The following is a 22,490-nucleotide window of genomic DNA, read 5'->3' as shown; positions in this document are numbered from 1 at the left end:
GAAATCGGTCCAACACCCAAAGGCCAAAGTTGAGAATGAGGTGCGGGGCGATCAGCTCACCGGAGCCCGTCCTTCCCACGATGCCCACCATTTCTTGGCCACGAATGGTCAGGCTGATGCCATTGAGGACAATGGGGGTGTTGTCTCGGTATTTCATCTGATAATCCTGGAAGCAGATCTCCCCGTGCTGCGGCCACCCATGGGGACAGTTCGTGCCTTCTATGTGCAAAGGAGCCTCAGGGGCACACATCTCATTTTTGAGGAAAGAAAAGAAACCAATAGGTACCATCCACCTCTGCCCACCCCTGATGACCCACCCCCAGTCTGCCCTGTGTCGTGGTCAAGCCACCAGCTGTGTGATCAGAGGAACACCCCAAGAACATCCCTGTCCCCACTCACCTGAAAGGCACATAGTTTTATCCCCAAAGAGGGAGAAAGTCCATAGCCAGCCCCCTTGTTATTAACATAGAGAACTTTCTCTAATTTAATGCCTGAGGTTCTAGAGAAATGGAATCTAGAACAATGAGAACAGGGCAGCAGAGAATTCCTGGGGGGTAGGAGAGCAGGGGGGCCTTTTACAGCTCAGAGCCCTGGGCAGACTCCTATGAGGTGGCATTTTTCACACGTTTCACAGGCAAGGAAACAGAGGCTCAGAGAGCGTAAACAGTTGCTTGATATAACACAGCTGGTGAGTGGACAGCAAGGACTCCAGCCCAGGACTGCCTGACTCCAAACTCACGAGCCTGCGTCAAGCACAGGTGGGTGTGTTGGGAAGAAACAACAGTGGAGAAGAAGCAGGGTCACCTGGCTGCAAATCACAGCTCTGCAAACCCCTGCCAGCATAGAGTCACCACAGCATCCCCAATGGTTAAATCCAAGCTCTGTGGTTCACAAATTCTGCTCTTGTAATGGGGCAGGGGACCTGGCTTTAGAGGGCTCTGCTAGCCCCTGCTGTCTCACCTTAAGCAAGATGCTCAGCCTGGGAAACCTCGGTTTCCTTTTCTGGATATTGGGACAATCATTCAACCAATCTTATAAAATGGTTTTGTGATTTCATGAGATTATCTATAATAATCTTGAGTCTTTCCTATGGGCCAGGCACTGCCAATGTTACATGTTACATTATTTAATCTTTGTGGGGAACAGAGAAGCCATGTAAGTTGCCCAAGGCTGCACAGCTGATTCAAGTGGCAAAGCTTAGACTTGAAACCAGGGGATCTGACTCCAAAACCTGTGCGCTTAACTACTATGACATGACTAGAAGCAATAGTAACGATAATTCTTATTGTCATTATTATTATTATTAGACTTGGGCAAACCTCCCATTTCTAAAAAGAGATTATTCTTTCAACATCCAAGAATGCTGGCCCGTAGAGAGATTAGTCAAAATGAGATGACAGGTATGGAGGAGCTTCAGAGAGCTGATACACGCAGGTCTGGGAGGATGGGAAGGAAAGCCTGGAGCCCTGGTTGCCTCCCAGGAAAGTAACAGGGCCCTGGGGACTTACAGAGACCTCGAAGCTGAGCCCCGGGCTTGTACTGACCTAGGCCTGAGCCCCACCTTCATGTACTGCAGTATCCTCTCCACCCCCATGAAGTACGCCTCCGTCTCCGAGCCCATCCTCACGGTGGCCTGGAAGCTGGATGCCAACTGGAAGGAAGGAGACATGTCAGGTAGAGTGGCTGCTGGGTGCAAAGGCTCTCAATGTTCCTGGAAACTGCCCATTGCCACATCTGCTACAGGGTCACTAAAGGACAAGACTGGGCCCTTTGCTTACCTAGAAGGAGGTGTCAGCTCTGATTCCAGGTAGAGAGAAAGCCACACAGCACAGATAATGTTAATGAACTCCCCAGGGGGATGGGCACCCTGAACTGTGCTGCCAGCCTACCTTCAATGTCAGCCCTCCAGCAGGAGTCTGTGGACATGAACCCAAACAACAGGTACCTCCTGCGCACCCCCCACACACACATACCAAGTGCCTGGGAGGCACGTAAATGGCCACGTTAGAGCTCCCTAGACAACTTGTCTTTAAAACTAGATTCCCAAGCCTGCCAGGACCTGACTCCGTGCTCTGGAGCAGGGTCCACTGGGCTGAGTAGGACATTGAGGAGAGGGACCCCTTCCTTCTTTGTAGCCTCCCAGGCAACTCAGAAAAGTCTGACAACTGGGTCAGGGAAGGACAGTAAAGTGAAAAGGCACAAGCCAAGTAACCAAGAGGCCAGCATTCTTGCCCTGGCTCTGCCTCTAATGCCCTGTCTGTTTGAACAACTCCATCCCCTCTCCTGGCCTCAGTTCTCCCATCTGCATAACAGAGGGTTGACCATCTGGATTCCTGTGCTAAGTCATTCCTCAATGCAACATAGGACATCTTTCTCAGGCAGATCTTTTGCCATTGAGGCAGTTTTCTCCTGGGGTGGGGGAGGGGCAATTGGCCCACCCTGTTGTAAAACCTCTTGCCCCACTCTGTGGAGTTTACACCTTGCTGTGGTCGACACCCTTGAGGTTCATTAAGACTGAGAATAACAATAAGCCTGGAGACAAAGGTGGACCTCTGGATGCTTTGAGTCTTTGCCTGATAAGCTTCTGGACCTGGGCCTTGGAAAAGCAGACCTTGGTACCCATCTTGGTCCTTCCCAAATGTACCTAGCCTCAGCAGAAGGAGCCACAAGTTGTGGATTGCTGAAAGCTCCAAACAGGGTACTCAGGGCCAGTCACAAACTGTGTCTGACATTGGCCTGCACCAGAGACCCCCCCAAAAAGACTGGGAGTCATAGCAGATCTACCTAATACATAGAAACAAACCCAAACAGGCAGCCAAAATGGGGAGAAAAAAAACAAGCCCAAAATGAAAGAGCAGAGAATTCCCCAGAAGAAAATCTAAATGAAATGGAGATAAGCAATCTATCAGATATAGAGTTCAGAATACTGATTGTAAGGATGCTCAACAGCATGAGAAAAGATATGGACACTATGAAGGAAATTAAGAATGACATAGCAGTAATAAAGAACACATCAGAAGGAATAAACAGCAGATTAGAGGAAGCTGAGGATCAGATCAGTGAATTAGAAGACAGGGTAGGAAAAAAATCACTCAACCAGAGAACCAAAAAGAAAAATCAATTAAAAAACAGGACAGCTTAAAGGAGCTGTGAGACAACATGAAATGTAACAATATTTGCATCATAAGGGTTCCAGAAGGTGAAGAAAATGAACAAGGGATAGAGAACCTGTTTGAAGAAATAATGGCAGAAAACTTCCTAACCTGGTCAAGGAAAAAGTCACACAAGTTCAGGAGGCACAGAGTGTCCCAAGTAAGAAGAACCCAAAGAGGCCCCCACACCCAGATACATCATAATTAAAATGCCAAAAATTCAATACAGAGAGAGAATCTTAAAGGCAGCAAGAGAAAAGCAACTTGTTACCTACAAAGGAGCTCCCATAAGGCTGTGAGCTGACTTCTCATCAGAAACTCTACAAGCCAGAAGGGAATGGCATGAAGTATTCAAGGTAATGTAAAGCAAGGAACTGAAACCAAGACTACTCTACCCAGCAAGACTATCACTCAAAATAGATGGTGAAATAAATAGCTTTCCAGACAAAACAAGACTAAAGGAGTTTATCATCACCAAACCAACACTGCAGGAAATGTTAAAGGGACTGCTGTAATAAGAAGTAGAATGCTTGATGAGGCTCCTCTGTGAGCCATCCAGAACAGGGCTTTTATTTGCTGGGAGTTTTTTTTTTATTGCTGCTTCAATTTTGTCAGTTGTTATTGGTGAATTCAGGTTTTCTGATTCTTCCTGATTCAGTTTTACATGAACTCACTCATATGTGGAATCTAATGAACAAAATAAACTGATGAACAAAATAGTTCCAGAGATATAGACTCATGGAACAGTCTGATGAATCTTAGAGGAAAGGTGGGGTTGGGGGTGGGGAGAGATTAATCAAAGAACTTATAGGCATATATGCATAACCCATGGACACAGACAATAGTGTGGTAAAGGCCTGGGATGGGGAATGGTGCAGGGTAGAAGGAGTCAAGGGGGGATAAAAGGGGATATCTGTAATACTTTCAACAACAAAACAATTTTTCTTAAAAAAGATCATGAATGGCCAAGTCCAAGGTGTAATTGAAGTACCATGGATCCCCTGAGTCTGCCTGCGGGCCGCAGACCAAGCCCACTGTCCGAGTCCCTCCCTCACCTGCAGGATAAAGCTGGTAGCCATGGCTTTATAGGAATAGGAAACAGAAGAAGTGCCGAAAGCCACAAACAAGGTCACGGTCAAGGTGACCAGGTTGGTTATGAGCTCCATCCTCAATGCCAGCCATCGCATGGAAGACAGAAACATCATCAAGTAGTTGTTATGTACATCAGTCAGCTTGTTAAACCTGAGAAAGAAAGGACAGCCTGAAAGCCACTTGTGTTGGTCTGCCCTAGGGTTTCCCAAGGGCGGACACTGGTTGCTCCCTGCAGCATCCAGCTCCCCACCCCCACCAACACAACCTGACTTTTCTTTGGGGGATTCCTCCCCACCCCTTTCTCAGTCATGGAGCTGACCTGACCCCAGATCTGGGCTCTGAGCAACATAGGCCTATCCACACCTACTAGTCCTGGCCTTGAGGACTGGTTCGGGGATGGGTAAGTTACCTTGACTTACCCATGGGCAAAGGAGTATAAATAAATGCCAGGATGTGTGAGTGGGAGAAGGTGGTGATCCCTCCCTACCCAGCTCTGAGTGGGGGCTATGTCTGTCTTGCTCATGGCTGTATCCTGTGGTGCTAAGCACGGGAGGGGCTCTCAGTGTTGACTGTGTGAACACATTGCTCAAGGATGCCTCAGCCCTAATGTCTGCACAGTCTTCAGGTGCTCTCAAGGGGCCACTTGGAGAGCTGGTGCTGTGGTTCATCCAATATTCCAGTTAATGAACACACACCAACACCCATGCGCACATCCTACCAGGCTTCGAGGCCAGCTCAGATGCCACCTCGTCCTGAAAGCCTTCCCTGATCCCCCCAGTGGGTTACCTCTTGCCCCTCTGAACTCCTCTGGCATTTTGTCTACTCCTCTCTTATGCTTTCATATTCAACTCTGGATTATTACACAAACATGTAATGCTTTTGTGTCTCCCATCTTCCACCAGACAGGGAGCTTTCTGTCAATCCATGCAGACCCTGTGTTGTTGGTCTTTACAAATAATTAAGTTCATATGCCACAATTAAGCCCCAGCAACAATCATTGGATTTTTGTTTGTTTCAACAAACATTTAGAATATAAGTCAATGGGTGTGAATATAGTAAAGGAAATTCTGTTATTTAGAAAGTTCTTGTTCCTTCTTATTTTATGAAAATGAGATACCTATTTGGAAGTGAAAAAAAAAAAAAAAAAAAATGAAGAAAGTGCCGGCCCAGTGATACTTCTTACTATTAATTATATTAATAGATGTATGCACTATCTACAGGTGCTCCATTTTCTGTTCTTATGAGTATCGTCTTACAGAGGTGGCTCTGGGGGCTCAGAGAATGAACGGAGTAAAACAATGTTCTCTGATCCTTCTGTAGATGACCCTATTCCCAGCAGTCTGCTCCCTGCCCCCCGCCCCACGGTCCCAACATCCTCAGATGGCAGGACTCACTTGCTGATGAAGTCTTCAGTTTTTCCATAGACATGGATGGAGCTCAGGCCATGCAGCGAGGTGAGGATGTGTGAGAACAGAGAGGACTGGCTGTAGTTCTTCAGCCTCTTGAACACGCTTACGGCCCTCTTGAACTTCCTGCATCCAGGATGAGAGGGAGTGGCCTGGGCCGTCCACCTCCAGGGCCACCCGTGTCTGGGTGGCTCACCCTCAAACCCCAAGTCACAAAACCCATCCACAAGCAAAAAGAGCCCACTCACACATAATAAATGACGCAGACGATGCTTAAGATGACTCCTATCAGCAGGATATAAAGAGACAGTACACTGGCCATCACCAGGTTGATGACCACCATCAGGAACAGGATCATAAAATCTTCAGTCACAACGGGCAAGAACTGGTCCAGCTCATCCAAGTCCCCCACAAAGCAGTTCAGGAGTCGGCCTATGGGGGTCACGTCAAAGAAGCTCATGGGGCAGAGGAAAACCTGCAGGACAAAAGCACCCAGATGGTGAGAAGAGCTGCTGGCTTTGCTGCTGACTCACCCTTAGGCTATGGAGAGCGGCAGGATGCAGCCTGCAGGGCGTCCAGGAAAGGCAGTGTGGAGTCATGGTCAAGAGCAGGGGCTCCAGAGTAGCTCTGCTTAGGCTCCAGTGCTGCAGACTCCTCCACCTACTGTTGTGTGACCTTGGGCAAGTTGCTTAACCCCTCTGAGCCTGTTTTCTTGTCCATCTCCCTCAACAGATCCTAAGGCCAAGGTGGCCCTAACCACACCTACACTGTGCACTCACCATCGTAAGCCCAACACCCACCACATGGCACACGGAAAGATTTGCTATGTGAGAGACAGCAGTGACATTTCCAGGATGTCACTGGACACCACAGCAGCATATTCTAACCAATCTAGGTGATTTGGTATTCTAACCACAATGCACAGTGTTGTCACACAGCAGTGGGAGGATAATAGCAGGGCAATTATAAGCAACTCTGTATATGACTGACTCAGCCAACAGAGGCCGGCACGGGTGTGACCCCTGACCCTCCAGCAAGGGATGGTGAACTGTTAGAATCACACCTCCTTCAGCAGGTATGACCTGCCCGTGTCCATCTTGTGACCTAGCGCCCACTTGCGACCATAGGACACTCTGGAAGAGGCAAAACTATGGAGACAGTAAACAGATCAGTGGTGGTTGGGGGTTGGGGGAGGGAGGAATGAATAGGTGGAGCCCAGGGGAGTTTTAGGCCAGTGAGAATAGTCTGTATGACACTAAATGGTGGCTACACGTCAGCATCCACTTATCAAAACCCACAGAACGTACACCACCAAGACTGAGCCTTAGTGGAGACTGTGGACTCTGGTGAATAATGATAACAGATCCATGTTGACTCATCAATGACGACAAATGTCCCACACTCATGCAAGATGTTAATACACGGAGAAAGTAGGGGGTTGGTGAGGGGCATACAAGAGCTCTCTGTACTTTCCACTCAGTTTTTCTTAAACCAAAAACATCTCAAAAAGTAGTCCAGTAATTTTAAAAGCGGGGGAGGGGCCGGGGCAGCTCAGCCTGTGGCCGGGCCCAGCGCCCAGGCCCGTACCTTGTTGAAGAGTTTGTTGTGCAGCACCATGGATGCCTTCCTCGTGACCTTGGTGAACACCCACGAGAAGGAGACCCCCACACAGGCTGGGGCCAGGGCGCTGAGGCCATACACCAGCTCGTAGAAGGGCAGGCAGGGGTTGTCAAGTATGTCACCCGGGTCCGCCATGGTTCTGTTGCTCTCTTGGCTGCTGTTGGTCTTCAAGGGAGAACAGGGCGTGTGTTATGATGATGAATAGACTTGGTCTTTGTCCCCAGCTGCTGGCACAGAGGTCCTAAAGCTCCCATGATTCCCTCAGTGATGGGAGCTAGGAGCATCTTTTGTTCTAATACTTGGCTTCTGGCTCTGGTTCCTGATACAAGAGCTCCTAAGACCCTTGGAGTCTCTAGAGCAATAACAGGGTCTTTGTAGCTCATGAGATGGCAGGTGGCTGGGGCCCTGGATGGCTTCAGGATGGAGGCCGGTCACCAGGAAACCAAGCCATGAGTAAAAGCTTGGAACCCTTAGCCCCACCCCCATCCTTCAGTGTGGGGAGAGGGCTGGAGATCACATCAACCACTGCACATGCCTATGTGTGAAGCCAGACTCCAGCATGGATTCGGGCGCTTAATGCATGTCCCTTGGAGCACCCCAACTCCCAGTTAAAATGCCTGCCTGAGAAAGCTGAGGTGCTGCCCAGAGAATTTGCTTTTGCTTCTAGCCAGCACTGTTCCCCAGAGCCCCCTTTCTCAGCTCACTTACTAAAAAGGGCTCTCACATGGTGAGTCCACATCTTTTCCAAGTCAGAAGCATCTCTCTCAAGGACCCGAGAGCCATTCCTTCGAAATGTGATCATCGTAAGGATAGGGGCCCTGTCTCCCCGTCTCTGTGGGAGGGTGGACTCCCAGCTTCATGGCCTCCCCATGTAAGGTTCACCTCTGACTGAGCCCTGCCTGCCCCCGCCTTCCTTGTTCCTTGGACACTCCCGGGTCATTTCCGCACAAATCAGAGCGGTACTCAGCCCTTTCCCCTACTGTTAGCAGTCACGGAATAAACCTGTTTTCCGCTCTCACTAAGTTCAGCAGGTTTATCTTGGATGCAGCCTCCCAAACCTGAACGCCCACCCAACGCCGGGGCATATTTTAAATAATGCAGAGCAAGAAGGCAAAACTGCAACCAGAGACAAAGTCACTAAGGAGGATGCAAAGCATGCCCAGGAGCTGTCTGCAGGGGTCACGGTTCATTCTGTGAACAGGGGTAGAGCCGGGACAGAGGGAGCCCCGGGAGTCTGGCTCCCAGCGGTGCTCCCTGGAGTACCATTTGTCATCTCGGCAAGGGCAGGCTGTGGGGTCCGCAGCCTGTGCTCTGGCCCTCAGAGAAGCCACTCGGCTCCACACGAGCCCACAGAAGCACACCCCGCTCCCCCATGGCACTCACCCCTGAGCCCTGCTCCAACCAATAGCTCAGCCACCACATGTTGAAGGCCGAGAGGCTGACGAGTGTCACCATGAGGAGGAAAACCATGAAAGTGACCACGTACCCTGGGGGGGAAGAGGGAGGTGACACGGGTGCCCCAGGAAGGGGCACAGCAACCACTCACAAAGCAGCTCATCCACCCTAGGCCCTCGGATCTCCCTGACCCCCATCCATCCACCTTGGACACCTGGAAAGACCAAAAAGAGCTGGGTTCTGAGGTCCGAAAGCCCTGAGTTCAAATTCTGGCTGTGCCACTTACAAACGATGTGACCCTGGGCAAGGTACCAACCGTCAATGACATTCTGCTTGCTTAGCTGTGAAATGGCGAGGGTAGTCGTCCCAGCCTCCCAGGCCGCTCTGAAGATGGCCTGAGATGGCATGTCTCGCACCCAGTCCAGTGTCTGGCACACAAGCATGTTCTAGAGAAGTTAGTTACACTTACGCAGGGCCCAGGAGTTCAGTTTTTAAAATAACACCACGGGCCACCTTCCATGTGGTGGGTGGTGTGCCAGGCCCAGTGCAAGGCATGTGCATTATTTCTGAGTTAGGAACTCCTATCCTTGTGTGCTGAGTCTGCATGTGGCTCCACCTTACACAGGGTTAATTCCAAGATCAAAGAGGAGTAAAAAGTAGTCACAGAGTCACAATTACTCTCAGAAATCTCTTAAATTACCCCCCAAATGTGCAGATCCATGTACTTGGTTTTGGTGTTTTTGGCATTGGACAGTGATGTGTGTGTGGGCTGGGCAATGTCCACCAGCCCATATGGCAGTAGCTTTGAAACTTCTAATTACCATCTGCCTTCAGAAATATGTTTGAATACCATCAAAATAAAAGCTTCGTGATGCTCCAATATGCACTGACGCTCACAGCGTCTATTCTATTCCATTCTCTTGGCGCTGCTAAGAATTCACCTCATTTGATCTCACAGCAGTGCCGTTTGGGAAACACTGAAGGACGGGGTACTGCGTTAACTAATATTTTCTTATTTCTTGTGTCCTGATGCTTTGGTTTTGGGGCCTTGATCCTGCCTTTCCCAGGTCAGCTCATTTCTAGAGATGACAAAGGACCCCTGTGGGGGAGCTTTTGATACCCAAGCCCCCTGTCCACAGCCCACGCCCCCACTGGTCTCCTTGGTCACACGCCCGCACACCACGCCAATCTTCCGCCTGCCCTAAATCACGCCAGGACCAGGTACCAAATAACCAGGGACCCCCTTCCCTTATAGCCCAGAGCCCCCTGAAATTATTCAAACCATCTGCTCCCAAGTTTACTCAGTGTACCCACCCTGCCTTGCCCACTCCTTCCCATGAAAACCCCAATGAAGCTCTGGACCACGCTCTCCCTCTCATCCTCTCTGCCTCCTGACCAGCCCTGGTGCCTCCCCATGTGGCCCTATGTGGGTGGCATGCCTGCAGCTCCTAGGCATCTGTAGTATAAACCTCTTCCTCCGTGACTGCAAAGTCCACGTCTGCGTGTCTGACCGGACCTGATGAAGACGAGCCTCAGGCCCCTGTAACAGTGTACGTGGAGACGTCGTCCCAGCAGCGACCTTGGCGCCAGAGTTGCTGTAACTGAGGCTGGGATTGCGCAAGATAAACCTCCTGTGGTGTGACTCCTCTGTGCCTCTGGACCTCAGATGACCTCACACCTTCCCATCTGACCCAGCCCGGGAGCAGGGCTGGTCTCGAGAGCTCCAGGCTGAGAGGGGCAGCTGACAGACCATACCTCCGGCCGCCTGGATGTAGTGGTGGTAGACACGCCATGGCAGGGACCCTTTTTCTATCTTCTCCCTCTTCGTGAGCTGATTTTCCTGTCCTGGGGCAGGGGGAGAGAAGAAGGAAACAGTAAGCCTCTAATCTCCCTCCAGTGTCCACAGGAGTCCTTACGAAGCCTTCTGCTCCTGGCTCCCACCCTTTTCCAGCTCCCTCACCTTCCGGCTGAAGGGCCCCACCTGATCTGACCCCAACCAGCAGGTTTTCTGTGGAAGACTCTAGACTCCAAAGTCTGGAAATGGGGGTCCATCCACAACTATTCAATAAACCCTGGAAGGCCTGCAGTTCCCAGGAGCTGGGTGGGTTGAGAGAGGCAGCTGGAGAGAATGAAGAAAGCAATGACCTAGAACCAGAACCCTGGGTTCCAGAATTGTCATCATGATACTGTGCAACCTCAGGCAAATCACTTAACCTCTCTGTGCCTTCATCTGATATCAGCAGGCCTATAGATGAATAGTAAGATGCTTTGCAGCAATAGGCTTCTGAGACAACTCCCCCAAAACAGCTGACACCAGCTCAGGCAGATTCTTGGCCTCAAGCAGGGCAGGGAGACCAGTACCCGGAGATGTCAGTAGATGCTCATAGATGCTACTGATACAACACAGCAAGCAGCACGGTGGAGAATGTCGGTTTCTTCTGCCAGACAGTTCCCCTTTTTCTCATAATGACACCCCAATATTTCCTGGGAGAGATATGCTGTTCCTGGAACTTGAATCTTGAGGGGAATTATACCAAGATGGAAAATATTTGGGGTAGATTTTCTTCAAATAGATCCTGCTCCTGCTACTGAGACCCCAAAACCGCTGAAACGTGGTGCTTCACCTTTACTTTCCGTTCTGTGATCTGCACCCTCTCCATCCAATTCTCTTTCTGCCCAAACCAGTTTCTGACCTCCCCAGATGACAACGCTCTTGGTGGCTATAAGGTCCCTGGCAACCCAAGTCCCTGGCAACCCAAGTCCAAAACTCCCATCTTGGTACAGGCACTCACAGAAGCAGGAACTTGGCAACCGACACAGACACGGGAACTTGTCAACCTACAAACCACAAAGTGAACACAAGGCCTGCCAAACCACAGACGAGCGGTGAGAACACCGGTACCTGATTCCAGAAACGACAGAAAGAAGAAACAAGGTTGAACTCTTTACCCAACTGCCCACTCCCCCTCCTGGCAAACTAAGCCCAATAAAAAAGTCTCTACCTCCTCGGGGTGGTGACTGCCCATTGAGCCTCACCCCACCTGCACCCAGGTGGTTTGCAATAAATCTGTTTTTAACTCTCAGCAAGCCTCATGCTTCTCTCCCCTGGCAAATCCCCCGACAGTGACGGGCCTGGAGGTCGAGCAGGTGCTGGCATGGGCTTCTCTACACCTGGCCTGTCAGATCCACGGGGCTCAAAGTCAGCACTATGTCTTCACCTTGCATGAGGGTTCAGAGAGGTTAAGTGACTTGGCCAAGGCCACACAGCCTTGTTAGCAGCAGGGCTAGAAAGCAAACCTAGCACTTCTCTCACTTTAGAGTGGGGGGCTTCCTCTCTGCTGCTGTGTCTCAGAGAAGAAGGGCATTAGCTCTGGAGGTCGGGACTGGCCCGGATCCTTTCTGATCTCTATACCTTGGTTTTCAGCATTTGCTTTCCACAAACATGTCATGAATGGAAGTCCAGGTGCAAAGTTTTCAATTTACACCGCTTCAAGCCAAAACCAATCCTGCCCCTGCCCCTGCCCCTGCCCCTGCCCCTGCCCCTGCCCCTGCCCCTGCCCCTGCCCCTGCCTCTGCCCTTGCCCCTGCCCCTGTCCCTGCCTCTGCCTCTGCCCCTGCCTCTGCCCCTGCCCCTGTCCCTGCCCCTGCCCCTGCCCCTGCCCCTGCCCCTGCCCCTGCCCCTGCTCCTGCCCCTGCCCCTGCACACCCTCCCCCCTGCCCCTGCCCCTGCCCCTGCCTCTGCCCCTGCCCCTGCCCCTGCCCCTGCCCCTGCCTCTGCACACCCTCCCCCATGTCCCTGCCCCTGCCCCTGCCTCTGCCTCTGCCCCTGCCCCTGCCTCTGCCCCTGCACACCCTCCCCCCTGCCCCTGCCCCTGCCTCTGCCTCTGCCCCTGCCCCTGCCCCTGCCTCTGCCCCTGCACACCCTCCCCCCTGCCCCTGCCCCTGCCTCTGCCCCTGCACACCCTCCCCCCTGCCCCTCACAATCCTCACTTCCTGGACCCCTGGCGCCAGCACATTCACACCCCGCGGCCCCCCACTAGGAGGGATCCGTATGCATGATGTCTCGAATCCCCCACAGTGAGGGACATGGCAGGGGTGGGGTCCAGGAGGAAATGCGAGTACTCCGCAGGACCTGGGCAGACAGAAGACATCTGGCCTGTTCCCAGGGTCATTACCTGCATTGTCACCAAGAGGCTTTCCCTGGGGGGTGGCCTGGGCCTGGCCTTCCACCGGAGGCTCTTTAGCTGCTTTTGTTATGTGCCAAATCCTGTCCTGAGGAGAAAGCAGAGCTGTGAGTACAGGGGGGCTCCTCCTGTGGGGAGTACTGGTGGGGTGGGTGCAGATCACCTGGGTGGCTTCCTTGTGCATCTTCTGGATGAAGTGGGTGTAGCGCCCCTTTTTCTGTATTAACTCACTGGGAATCCCCTTTTCACAGATTTTCCCGTCTTCTAGCAAAATGATTTGGTCACAGAACTGTAAATACTGAAGAGATGGAAGAAATAAGGTCTTCAGTAAGCGTACAAAGAGGCGTTCACTATTCAAAAGGAAAACGTGAATTCAGATCATGATACAATATTATTTTATATCACCAGGTTGGCAAAAAAATTAAAAGTTGGACAACCCCAAGTGTTGGCGGTGCCAGAAGGAAAGGGGATGCTCGTAAAATGCGGGGAGGGGGAGGGTGTAGGTTGGTACAACTCCTTTGGAAAACAATTTGGTAATATCTAGTAAAACTAAAGATTTTTCAAGAATTATAAACCAACAATTCAACCCTTAAAACTCTATCCTAAAAAACTCTCAAACAAGCATAGACACATCTAGACTGATGTACATTGAAGCATTTTTTTAATAAAAGTAAGAAATGGAGGCAAAAACCCTAAATGCCCATCCTAGAGAAGTGAATTCTGGTATTTTCAGGTACATGGGCAACGAAAGCTACACGTGGTCAGCAGAAAACCTAAAAGGTATCATGTTGCAGGAAAGGGCAAATTAGCACAGAGCCCAGGAAGTAGACTATCAACCATATAAAGATTTAAGATGTGGGGAAGGAGATTTATAGTGTCTAAAGATTCACACATATGCTGGAAAGCTATGGAGATGTGCGGGAACCACAAACAACAGAGCGAGGAGAGGAGGGAGGGTCCACATTTGATTGGGTCGTCTGGTTGCCAGACACATACATGGGTTTTCACTGGATTGCATTCTAAAACTTTTTTATGTCTTAGATATTTTATACCATAAAAAGTAGTAAGACCAAAAGATAAGAAGATGAGAAATAAAATACTGTGTTACGGACAAAACCAAGTATGAAGGCCCTGAGATGGCGGGTTCTTCTCTGAGGGATGTCTTTTCTTTTTTCCTTTAAAAGCACCGGCCTACTCCTAACATTTGGAAGATAAAGGAGACCCTAAAATTTGGCTCTGGTTTTTACCAGCCTATCTGCTTCACATGGAAAGCAAAGGAAGTACAAGTTCTTTACAATACTCCCCGTATTTGGGGGTCCAGTCTGAGAAGAAGGGGCAGCTGCTATGAGGTTGTCATTAAGTCGCGCTGGAAGGGTGGTCACCTGCAGCTGGTGGGTCACCAGGATGACTGTCTTCCCCCTGAGCGCCTTCTTAATGCATTCCTCAAAGATGTGCTTCCCCACGTGGGTGTCCACGGCTGACAGGGGGTCGTCCAGCAGGTAGATATCACGGTCAGAGTAGACAGCTCGGGCCAGACTGATCCTCTGTTTCTGCCCCCCGGAAAGGTTGAGGCCCCGCTCCCCAATCTGTGGACAGGCAACCAAAGGTACCATGTCCAGAGGGTGAGCACAGCCAGGTGTGCTCAAACCAGCCAGGTGGGAAGATGGGAGAGGCTGAACTCCCTCAGCGTACGCTCCTAGACTCTTATTGACTGGGCACCCCTGGCATTTAAAAATAGTTCTCAAAATGTGCGTAGTAGAAAATGTCCTTCAATGGATGACTGGAAAAAGAAGATGTGGAACATATACACAATGGAATACTACTCAGTCATAAAAAAGAATGAAATCGCGCCATTCATGACAACATGGATGGATCTTGAGAATACCATGCTAAGTGAAATAAATCAGACAGAAATGGACAAGAACCACATGACTTCACACATAGGTGGGATATTAAACAGAAAGCAACAAATGAACAAATAAAACTAACAAATTCATTGACACAGACAACAGCAAGGTGGCTGTCAGAGGTAGAAGGGGTGCAGTTGCCTGAGGCTCACCTAAAGACAACGCACTCAAAGTTGCCGGACTAGCACTTTGCATGGGGTAAGTGGTCACCAGACTGCACCATGATTATAGTAAAATCACTGCTACTTATCTTAGCAGGTGTTACGTGGAGTAAAGGCGGCTGCAGTTGTGAAAGATGAATTATCCAAAAAATGCAATGGTCAGAACTCAAATTGCCGCGTGGGACCATGGCTGATGTTCCCACCGGCGGAGGGAACGATGGCCGGCGAGGGACAGGCGGGTGGGCGGGGGAAGGGGGCACATGGGAGGCTTCTTATCTTCCCAACTCCCCCCGTTGATGGGCAGGCTCTGAGACAGCAGCCGAAGGGCCAACCCGGCTGCTCTAGGCAGAAGCTGGTCCCCCTTCTAGTACCCAGGGAGGCAGCCTGGGGCCCCAGGACATCACACAGAGCTGGAGCATGTCGCCTCCCGCTCACCTCTGTCATGTCTCCGAAGGGCAGGCTCTCCAGGTCGCGGTCCAGGCAGCAGCAGTGCAGCACTTGGAGGTACCTGCGAGTCAGGGAGCTGAAGCGACAGGTGGCCACAGGCCCTCCAGCTCCCCAAGTTTGGGAGGGAGAGGTCTTGCATTCCATGCGAAGACGTTTGGATTTGATCCTCAGTTGAATGCAAACACTGGGAGCTTTTTTCATTTCCTTCCTTCCTTTTTCCCCTTTAATCTAATGCATGTACTTAGTGAATATCTGAACAGAACTAAAAGAAGATATAGTGAGAAGCAAGTCCCTTGCACGTCTTTGACCCTCAGTGGCTTTTCTTAGAAGCAGCCACCATTACAGTTGCTTATGTATTTACTCAGAAATAATCTATTCCTACACATACGTGTGCAGCATACACAGGCCTCTATTGCTCTACCGGCTCCATCGTTCTCCACTACACGCTGCACCTTAAGTTATTGGACCAGCACCCCCGGGATGGACACTTGGGCTCTTTCTGGTCTTTGCTACTGTGAACCATGTGTAGTATGAACATGCTTGTGCGGGGGTCTCCGTGTTCACGGGTGAAATTACCTGTGCATTACATACACACCCAGCCATGCAGAGCCCATGCTTATTTTGGACAGATATTTCAAAAGCGCCCTGAGTCGTGTCAGCGTAAGGGCAGAGCAGTGACCAGATGAGGGCTGTGTGTTAGGACCACTGCCCTGGGGGCAGAGCGGGAGGAGAGTGGAGCAGAGTGCCAAGGGCCAGGGAACAGTCCGAGCCAGAGAGCACAGAGCGGAACTGGCTGTGGAGACTGAGAAGAGAAGAGCATGAGAGACAGGAGGCGACAGAGCTGTCCAATGAGATGGACGCTATCAGAGGAGGCCCGGCTCTCTAATGCCACTAAACTGAATTGGGCAATTTGGGGTTTGTTTGGGCAAGCAGGGTGTTCACTAGGTGGTATTGGACCTGAGGTTGAGGAGCTCAAGGGACAACCGGGTGGAGCTGGACAGTGTGACAGCCTGTAGGTCTATGCCCTCGGGGCTAATATTGGGGGGGGAGGGGCAGATTGCAAAATCAAGCAAAGAATCAAAGGAGGCCGAGGCCACCAGAGTCCGGCCAGCTGTAACATTCGGGCAAGTTTCCCCAGACCCCCCACTGCACAGACCACTCATGACTCCCAGGGGAATGTGTCAAGCAGGTCACCTGGCACCAGGAAGGGAGAGGCCCTCAGGCCATGAACCCAACTGGATTCCTCCACCTTGACAACCTGGTGGCCCCATTAACTCACCTTCTGACTTAGGGTTGGGGTGGTTTCATGCAAACACATGTGAAGCAACCTTTTGCAGGGGGAGGGCCCGCAGAGTAAAGCAGTTGAGTGTGAAGTTTCTGAAAGCAACTGGGTTCAATCCCAGCGACATCAAATCCCACAAGCTGTGTGACTTTGGGCAAGTTACTGAACCTCGGGGCCTCAAGTGACTGGCGTAGAAAATGGGTTTGATAATGACCTTTCTTTCACAGCGAGGGCTACGGTGGCGCCTGTAAGCCAGTGCACAGCAAGTTCAGCAGCTCTCAAATTACCATGCGTAGCTGGGGGTCCCTCCCCAAACCAGCCGCACACCCTCTGTCCCTCCTTGCCCCTCCTAGAGCCTTACCGGGCCTGGTCATACTGGCTTCCCAGGAGGATGTTGTCCCTTATGCTGCCCATGAGGACCCAGGCCTGCTGGGGGACGTAGGCGAGGTCCCCATGCACGCCCACGGAGCCCTCCAGCAGGTGCATCTGTGGGACAGTGAGCCCAGCCTCAGGACAGGTGGCCAGGGCACGGACCAGGGCCCCACCACCTTCAGGACCCCGGGGACTTGGACTAACTTGGTCCTGCCGGGCCTACCGGTGCGCGAGGGCGTGGCCCTGAGAATGGAGAGCTAACCCAGGTAGGTCCCCGCGGGACTGAACAAGGGCTGCGCTGAAGACGCCCCGTACTTCAACCCTCTTGTCTCCCGGCCCCTTTCCCTAGTGGAAAGCCCCAGGCCATCTCTGCGCATCCCTGGACATCCCAGAACTATTCCTAATGTGATAATGTCATCGCGGTTAGATGGGAAACGGTGCTCATGCTTTGGACGTCGCGATGAAATAGTGGGGAAGTGTCACCATCTCTGTAATTTAAAATAGTTGCAGCTTCTGCTTTGGAACTAGGCTTCCATGAAGAACAAATCTTTACAATGACACCCCTCTGCTTTCCTTTACGGGCAGGAAAGTGGCTGGTTCCCTTGAAGAGGAAACAGAGAAAGCAGTGGCCACTGGGGCAGGTAGCCTTGAACGAAGCCAAAGCCGCCAGGAAACACAGCCGTGCTGAGGGGCAAAGCTCTGGTCAGAGCCGGGGACTGGCCTTGAGCCCGCACCGCCCCTTCCCCCCGTGGGCCCTGGGCAGGGCGCCTCCTCTCACCCCTCCCTCGGAGCATGCACCACTGTTGGCAATTTGTCAAAACTGGTTTGGCTCCACCACCACCCCCCCTTGAGGAAGAAAGTGATGGTGCCTCTGACCCCGGGAACCTGAGTCGGGGGGCGCTGGTCCGCCTGAGGGTGGACAGGCAAGGCCGCAGGTCACTCACCTCCCCCAGTATGGCTGACAACAGGCTACTCTTGCCGCTGCCGGTGCTGCCGAAGACCCCTAACGTGGTCCCCTGCAGAGCCAAGGAAGACAGGCGGTCGGGAGAGCGCCAGCCTCCCACGCACCCAGAATGGATCTGTTGTTTGAACACAAAATGACAAACCGAAAACAAAATAACCGCACACCCCCCAAAGCCCTTCAAACAAGCAAATCTCTAGAGGAGATCCGAGGTCGGTCTACAGAGGTGGGATGGGGCAGCCTCAAAGGAGGGCGATGGAATGACACTGGCAGAGAGCAATTCACGGTCCTGTTAGGCAAGAAGCCCAATCCCAGACCTGCCTGCATTCTACTCTACAATTCTGGGGAAGTCACTTCGCCTCTCTGCACCTCAGTTTCTTCATCTGTAAAATGGGGACAACAGAGCCAGCTTCAGTGAGTTCATGCATTCATTCGATTGATTCATTTATTTTTTCCATCAAATAATCATTTGAGGTCCTTCTCTGTACCAAGTAATGAAGAAAAGAACTCTCATTGAGCTTACATTCTAGTGGGGAGAGAAAAACCATGCAATAAATAAGCAAACAAACAAATAATATCAGATGGTGATAAGTGATATAAGCCAAATGAAATCGGCTACTATTTCAGAGAGTTGGGGGTTAAAGCAATTTTAGATGGATTGGCTAAGGAAGGCTTCTTAGAGCAGGTATTGTTGCAGCTGAGACCTGAGAGACAAGAAGGAGCCAGGTACAGGAAGATCTAGAGGTTCCAGGTTATGGGAAGAGCAGGTACAAAGGTCCTGAGACAGGAACGGGGTTGGCTGCCAAAGAGCAGGGCTGGTGAGAGGGCTGGTGTAGGTGGGGTGGGGGGAATAAATGGGAGAAGAGGGCAGGGATGTGGGCAGGGTGCTTGGGGATCCTGGGCTCCCTCCTGAGTTCAGGGTCACTGAAGGGTGTAAGCAGGAGAGTGACTTGAACTGGTGCATGGTTTAGAACAATCTCTCTGTCCACTGCCTGTAGTGAACTGTAAAAGGGCAAAAGTGGAAGCAAGAAGCTTGTGGGAAGGCTCTCAGAGCTGCGGGGAAGGGCAAGGCGGTGGCTGGGCTGGGGCGGTGGAGGGCGCTGTGGACGGAGGTAGCTGGGCTCCCAAGAAGTTGAAGTGGACCTGAGGGTCCTGGCTGACGGTCAGTTGGTGGGAGGACGGGGAAGGACTGGACTTTGGCTTCCAGGTCCTCCACCACAGAAGGGCAGCAGAGCCAGCTCCCGAGACAGGGACGGCTTGGAGGAGTCTTGTTTTGTTTGAAATGCTTAGTGGTCATTGAAGAGGAGACATTAAATAAATAGCCAGCTGAGTCTGGAGCTCAGAGGAGACTTCAAAGCTAGAGAAAATAGCATAGAGTGGAACTGAAAGCCAGGAGACTTTTTTTTGCAGGTGATCACCAGGGAGAAAGTGTGAAAAGGTAACGGATATTAGATATTAACACCCATGACTATTAGATGTTAATATTAAATACTATTAAGTATGAATATCTATTTTAGATATACCTATCATTAGATATAGATCAGTGTCTACCTGCTTTACCTATATTCTCATTAGCTATCTATTACCTATTACTAATGTTAATAGATTAAAGAGAAGCGCAGGGCAGACTCTCGAGGACAGAGGAGGGAAGAGCACCCTTGCAGCTATTACTCAGAGAAGCCAGGCGAGCGGAGTTCACAGAATAACTGAATTAAAACATGCAGGAGAGTGCTTGGCACACACCAGGAACTGAATACTTGTTAGCTTACTCTCCTCCCCACCCCTCTCCATGACTGGCACACACATAGCATACTATTCTGGGGTTTGCCAGGATACTTCAAATTACGAAACAACTTCACATGACCAGCTGATTCACAGGAAAGTATGAAAGGCTTCCTAGATTTGCTCTCCATGAAAATTTTGTATTTTAAAGGAAGATTTGGAGAGGACAGTTTTTAGCCAAAGAAATAGTGAAGCGCCAGGCCAAGCTCCCAGCCTCGGGCCCGAAGCCTGGCAGCTGGCCTGCCCGCACGGCCAGGAGGAGGCTACCTTTGATACCACCAGGTTTATCTTGTACAACTCTGGAGCCAGGCTGTCCCTTGTGTCCTCTGCCCCGAGGGCACCTTGAGGTGGCTGAGGCCCGGTCGTCCCCTTGGGCCTGTATCTGTTCCTCTCCAGCTCCCAGGCTCCACTGACAGCCCTGGGGCAGGTCTTCAGCCAGGACAAGGTGGCCTCATCCAAAACTAGCGCTTTGCTGGGGTCTTTCAGTGCCTGGACATACAGAACAGGGCTCTCCTGGAGGAAGAACTTCTGTGCAGACAAGAAGAGAGGGAGGGAGGGGAATTCAGACCTTCGGCCGGTAGGGATGCATCCCCATTTGCTGCTCAGCCCCTTGGACTGGTTTATGAACTAAGAAACAGTCAAAGTATGAGGAACCCCAGCAATGAAGAGGAGGCTCATTTCTGCTGCTGAAGATTCTGAACCAAGGTTTCCAACGTTCAGAGCACTGGCCACTCACATTGAACACTACCTGCCCATTCGTCATTTTCTATTTTATTTTACATTGACCAGAGGCCTAACCTACATTAGTCTCATCTGAAGTGACAACAGCTGCTGAGTCACAGTATTGATGTGTAGTTTTTCTGCCCATGTACCATACTGCAAGAGATGCTGTTCGGGGTCATAAATTTCTTTTTTTTTTTTTTTTTTAATATATCTTTATTGACTTCAGAGAGAGGAAAGGAGAGGGAGAGACAGATAGAAACATCAATGATGAGAGAGTCATTGATCGAGCCCGCAACCCGGGCATGTGCCCTGACCGGGAATCGAACCCGGATCGCCTGGATCCCAGGTCGACGCTCAACCGCTGAGCCATGCCTGGCCGGGTGGGTCATAAATTTTAAAGTGTGACCCTTGACAAGTCACTTCCCTCTGTATCTCCATCTCCCTATCTGTAAAACACAGGAGTTAAACTATGTGAGTTTTAGCCTTTAAAAAAGGAGGGTGGGAAGGACGATTCCACCAAAGTCGAATCAAATGCTCACGTCTCCGCCTGGAGATAGGCTTAGACCGAGATCTACACGGAGACCTGGTGACCTTCTGGACGATGGTTTTAGGTCCAGGTGGCAGATGTAGAGGCATTTTTATTCTCTGCACCTTTTGGTAGAGTCTCAACATTTTCTAAAGAACACATAGCATTTTATAAAAAAACAAAGCAAAAAGCTATTTTCAAAAGAAAAAAAGAAGTCTGTTTCTTCAGTTTTTAAAATTGTACCTCAAGTCTATTTCACTGAATTAATGATAACATCCAGGTGAAAGGACACCATTGTCATTGGGAATTGCACATCCCTTTTATTTTGGTTGTCAGTGGGTATTTGTTATCTTTAAAAACATGATGGGTGTCCCTGAGCCCACCACTGACCCGAGGAGCCATAACTTGCAGCTCTCTCTGGGCCCTTCCCCATCTCATCAGCCTGCTTGGTGGGCACCAGTGCTCCAGCCCTCCAGGCTCTCCCTCTCACACCCCCTGTAACCACTGTCCACACTCAGGAGGAACATCATGGGGCTGAAGGCGAATGGACACCCAATGACAAGGGCCGAGCAGCCCGCCTGACCACTCACCTTCAACCTCTCTGCCGCATGCCTGGACCGAGAGAGGCCTTTGATGGAGAAGGGCATGAATAACACCAACAGCCGCATGGTGTTCCAGATGGCCATGACGGTGAAGGCCTGGGTGAGGAGGGGACGTGTGAGGGTCACAGCTCTGCCCGCTCCCCACCCAGGCCCCAACCCGGAGCCTCAAGCCACAGCACTGGACAGTGCAGCTTCCCACGGTGGGTCCTTCATTTGGTAATGGCCAAGCTGGTATTTTGGGGAGACTGAACAAATGGGTGGAAAAGAGCAGTTGTTTTAAAGTCTCCGAGTCCAAAGGCCTGGTTCCTCGTCACTTAGCCAATGGGCAGTTCCATAACTGTGGGTGGGTCAGCCCTCATCACAAGCTCAGTTTCCCCACGGGCATCGTGCCAACGATTATAAATTTGCTACAGGAAGGGCGTTTGGGAAGCACCAAGAAAATAGAGGTGAGACAGCTTTGTCCACCATCAGCATAGCTCAGTACTGCTATTGCTGTTAAGACCATATTTATTCTTCTTTGCCTAAGGGGTTCTTTTCTTTTCCAGTTTTCAAAATCTCCCTACGCATCAAGCCTGACCCACGCCTCACTCTCCCCAAGAGAATTCCCCTGCCTACAGCAAACCACCCTTGGCTTCCAGGACCCCAGCAGATGAGCTCCTGCAGGCACTTCGGGAACCTAGTGCTCTAAGTCCCATCCCCACCCCCTTCTTTCTCCAGCTTAATCTAAAGATAAACTCCAATGGGACAGAAATGCTTGGTGTGAGTGCTATGTGACCCCAAGGTCTCATGGGAAGTTTTCCTTAATGGCCCTGCTTCCACCCTCAGGCTCCTTGGAAGGGTTTCCCTGGTGTGTGCCTGAGCCAGGCAGAGAGGATGCT

General features: G+C 51.0%; 1 protein-coding gene across 1 annotated transcript in view; it reads right to left on the bottom strand.

Moving 5' to 3' along the window:
* ABCC11 (ATP binding cassette subfamily C member 11) overlaps positions 1-22,490 on the bottom strand; it is a gene marked incomplete at its 5' end in the record, with an annotated part of 37,817 nt that overhangs the window by 6,000 nt on the left and 9,327 nt on the right. Inside the window, 16 exons of the mRNA XM_081119077.1 lie at positions 61-250; positions 1,562-1,651; positions 4,208-4,394; positions 5,639-5,776; positions 5,899-6,125; positions 7,238-7,435; positions 8,654-8,757; positions 10,421-10,510; positions 12,841-12,937; positions 13,013-13,147; positions 14,232-14,435; positions 15,353-15,425; positions 17,008-17,132; positions 17,963-18,034; positions 20,029-20,289; positions 21,601-21,708. Of these exons, the coding sequence (XP_080975203.1) occupies positions 61-250; positions 1,562-1,651; positions 4,208-4,394; positions 5,639-5,776; positions 5,899-6,125; positions 7,238-7,435; positions 8,654-8,757; positions 10,421-10,510; positions 12,841-12,937; positions 13,013-13,147; positions 14,232-14,435; positions 15,353-15,425; positions 17,008-17,132; positions 17,963-18,034; positions 20,029-20,289; positions 21,601-21,708 (2,299 nt within the window). The remainder of the gene's footprint in view (positions 1-60; positions 251-1,561; positions 1,652-4,207; positions 4,395-5,638; positions 5,777-5,898; positions 6,126-7,237; positions 7,436-8,653; positions 8,758-10,420; positions 10,511-12,840; positions 12,938-13,012; positions 13,148-14,231; positions 14,436-15,352; positions 15,426-17,007; positions 17,133-17,962; positions 18,035-20,028; positions 20,290-21,600; positions 21,709-22,490) is intronic.

This window comes from Miniopterus schreibersii, assembly GCF_964146895.1.
Source record: "Miniopterus schreibersii genome assembly, chromosome: 18".
Classification (NCBI taxonomy): Eukaryota; Metazoa; Chordata; class Mammalia; order Chiroptera; family Miniopteridae; genus Miniopterus; species Miniopterus schreibersii.
Note: the sequence above shows the minus strand (reverse complement) of the source record. Positions and strands in the feature narration are given on the sequence as shown.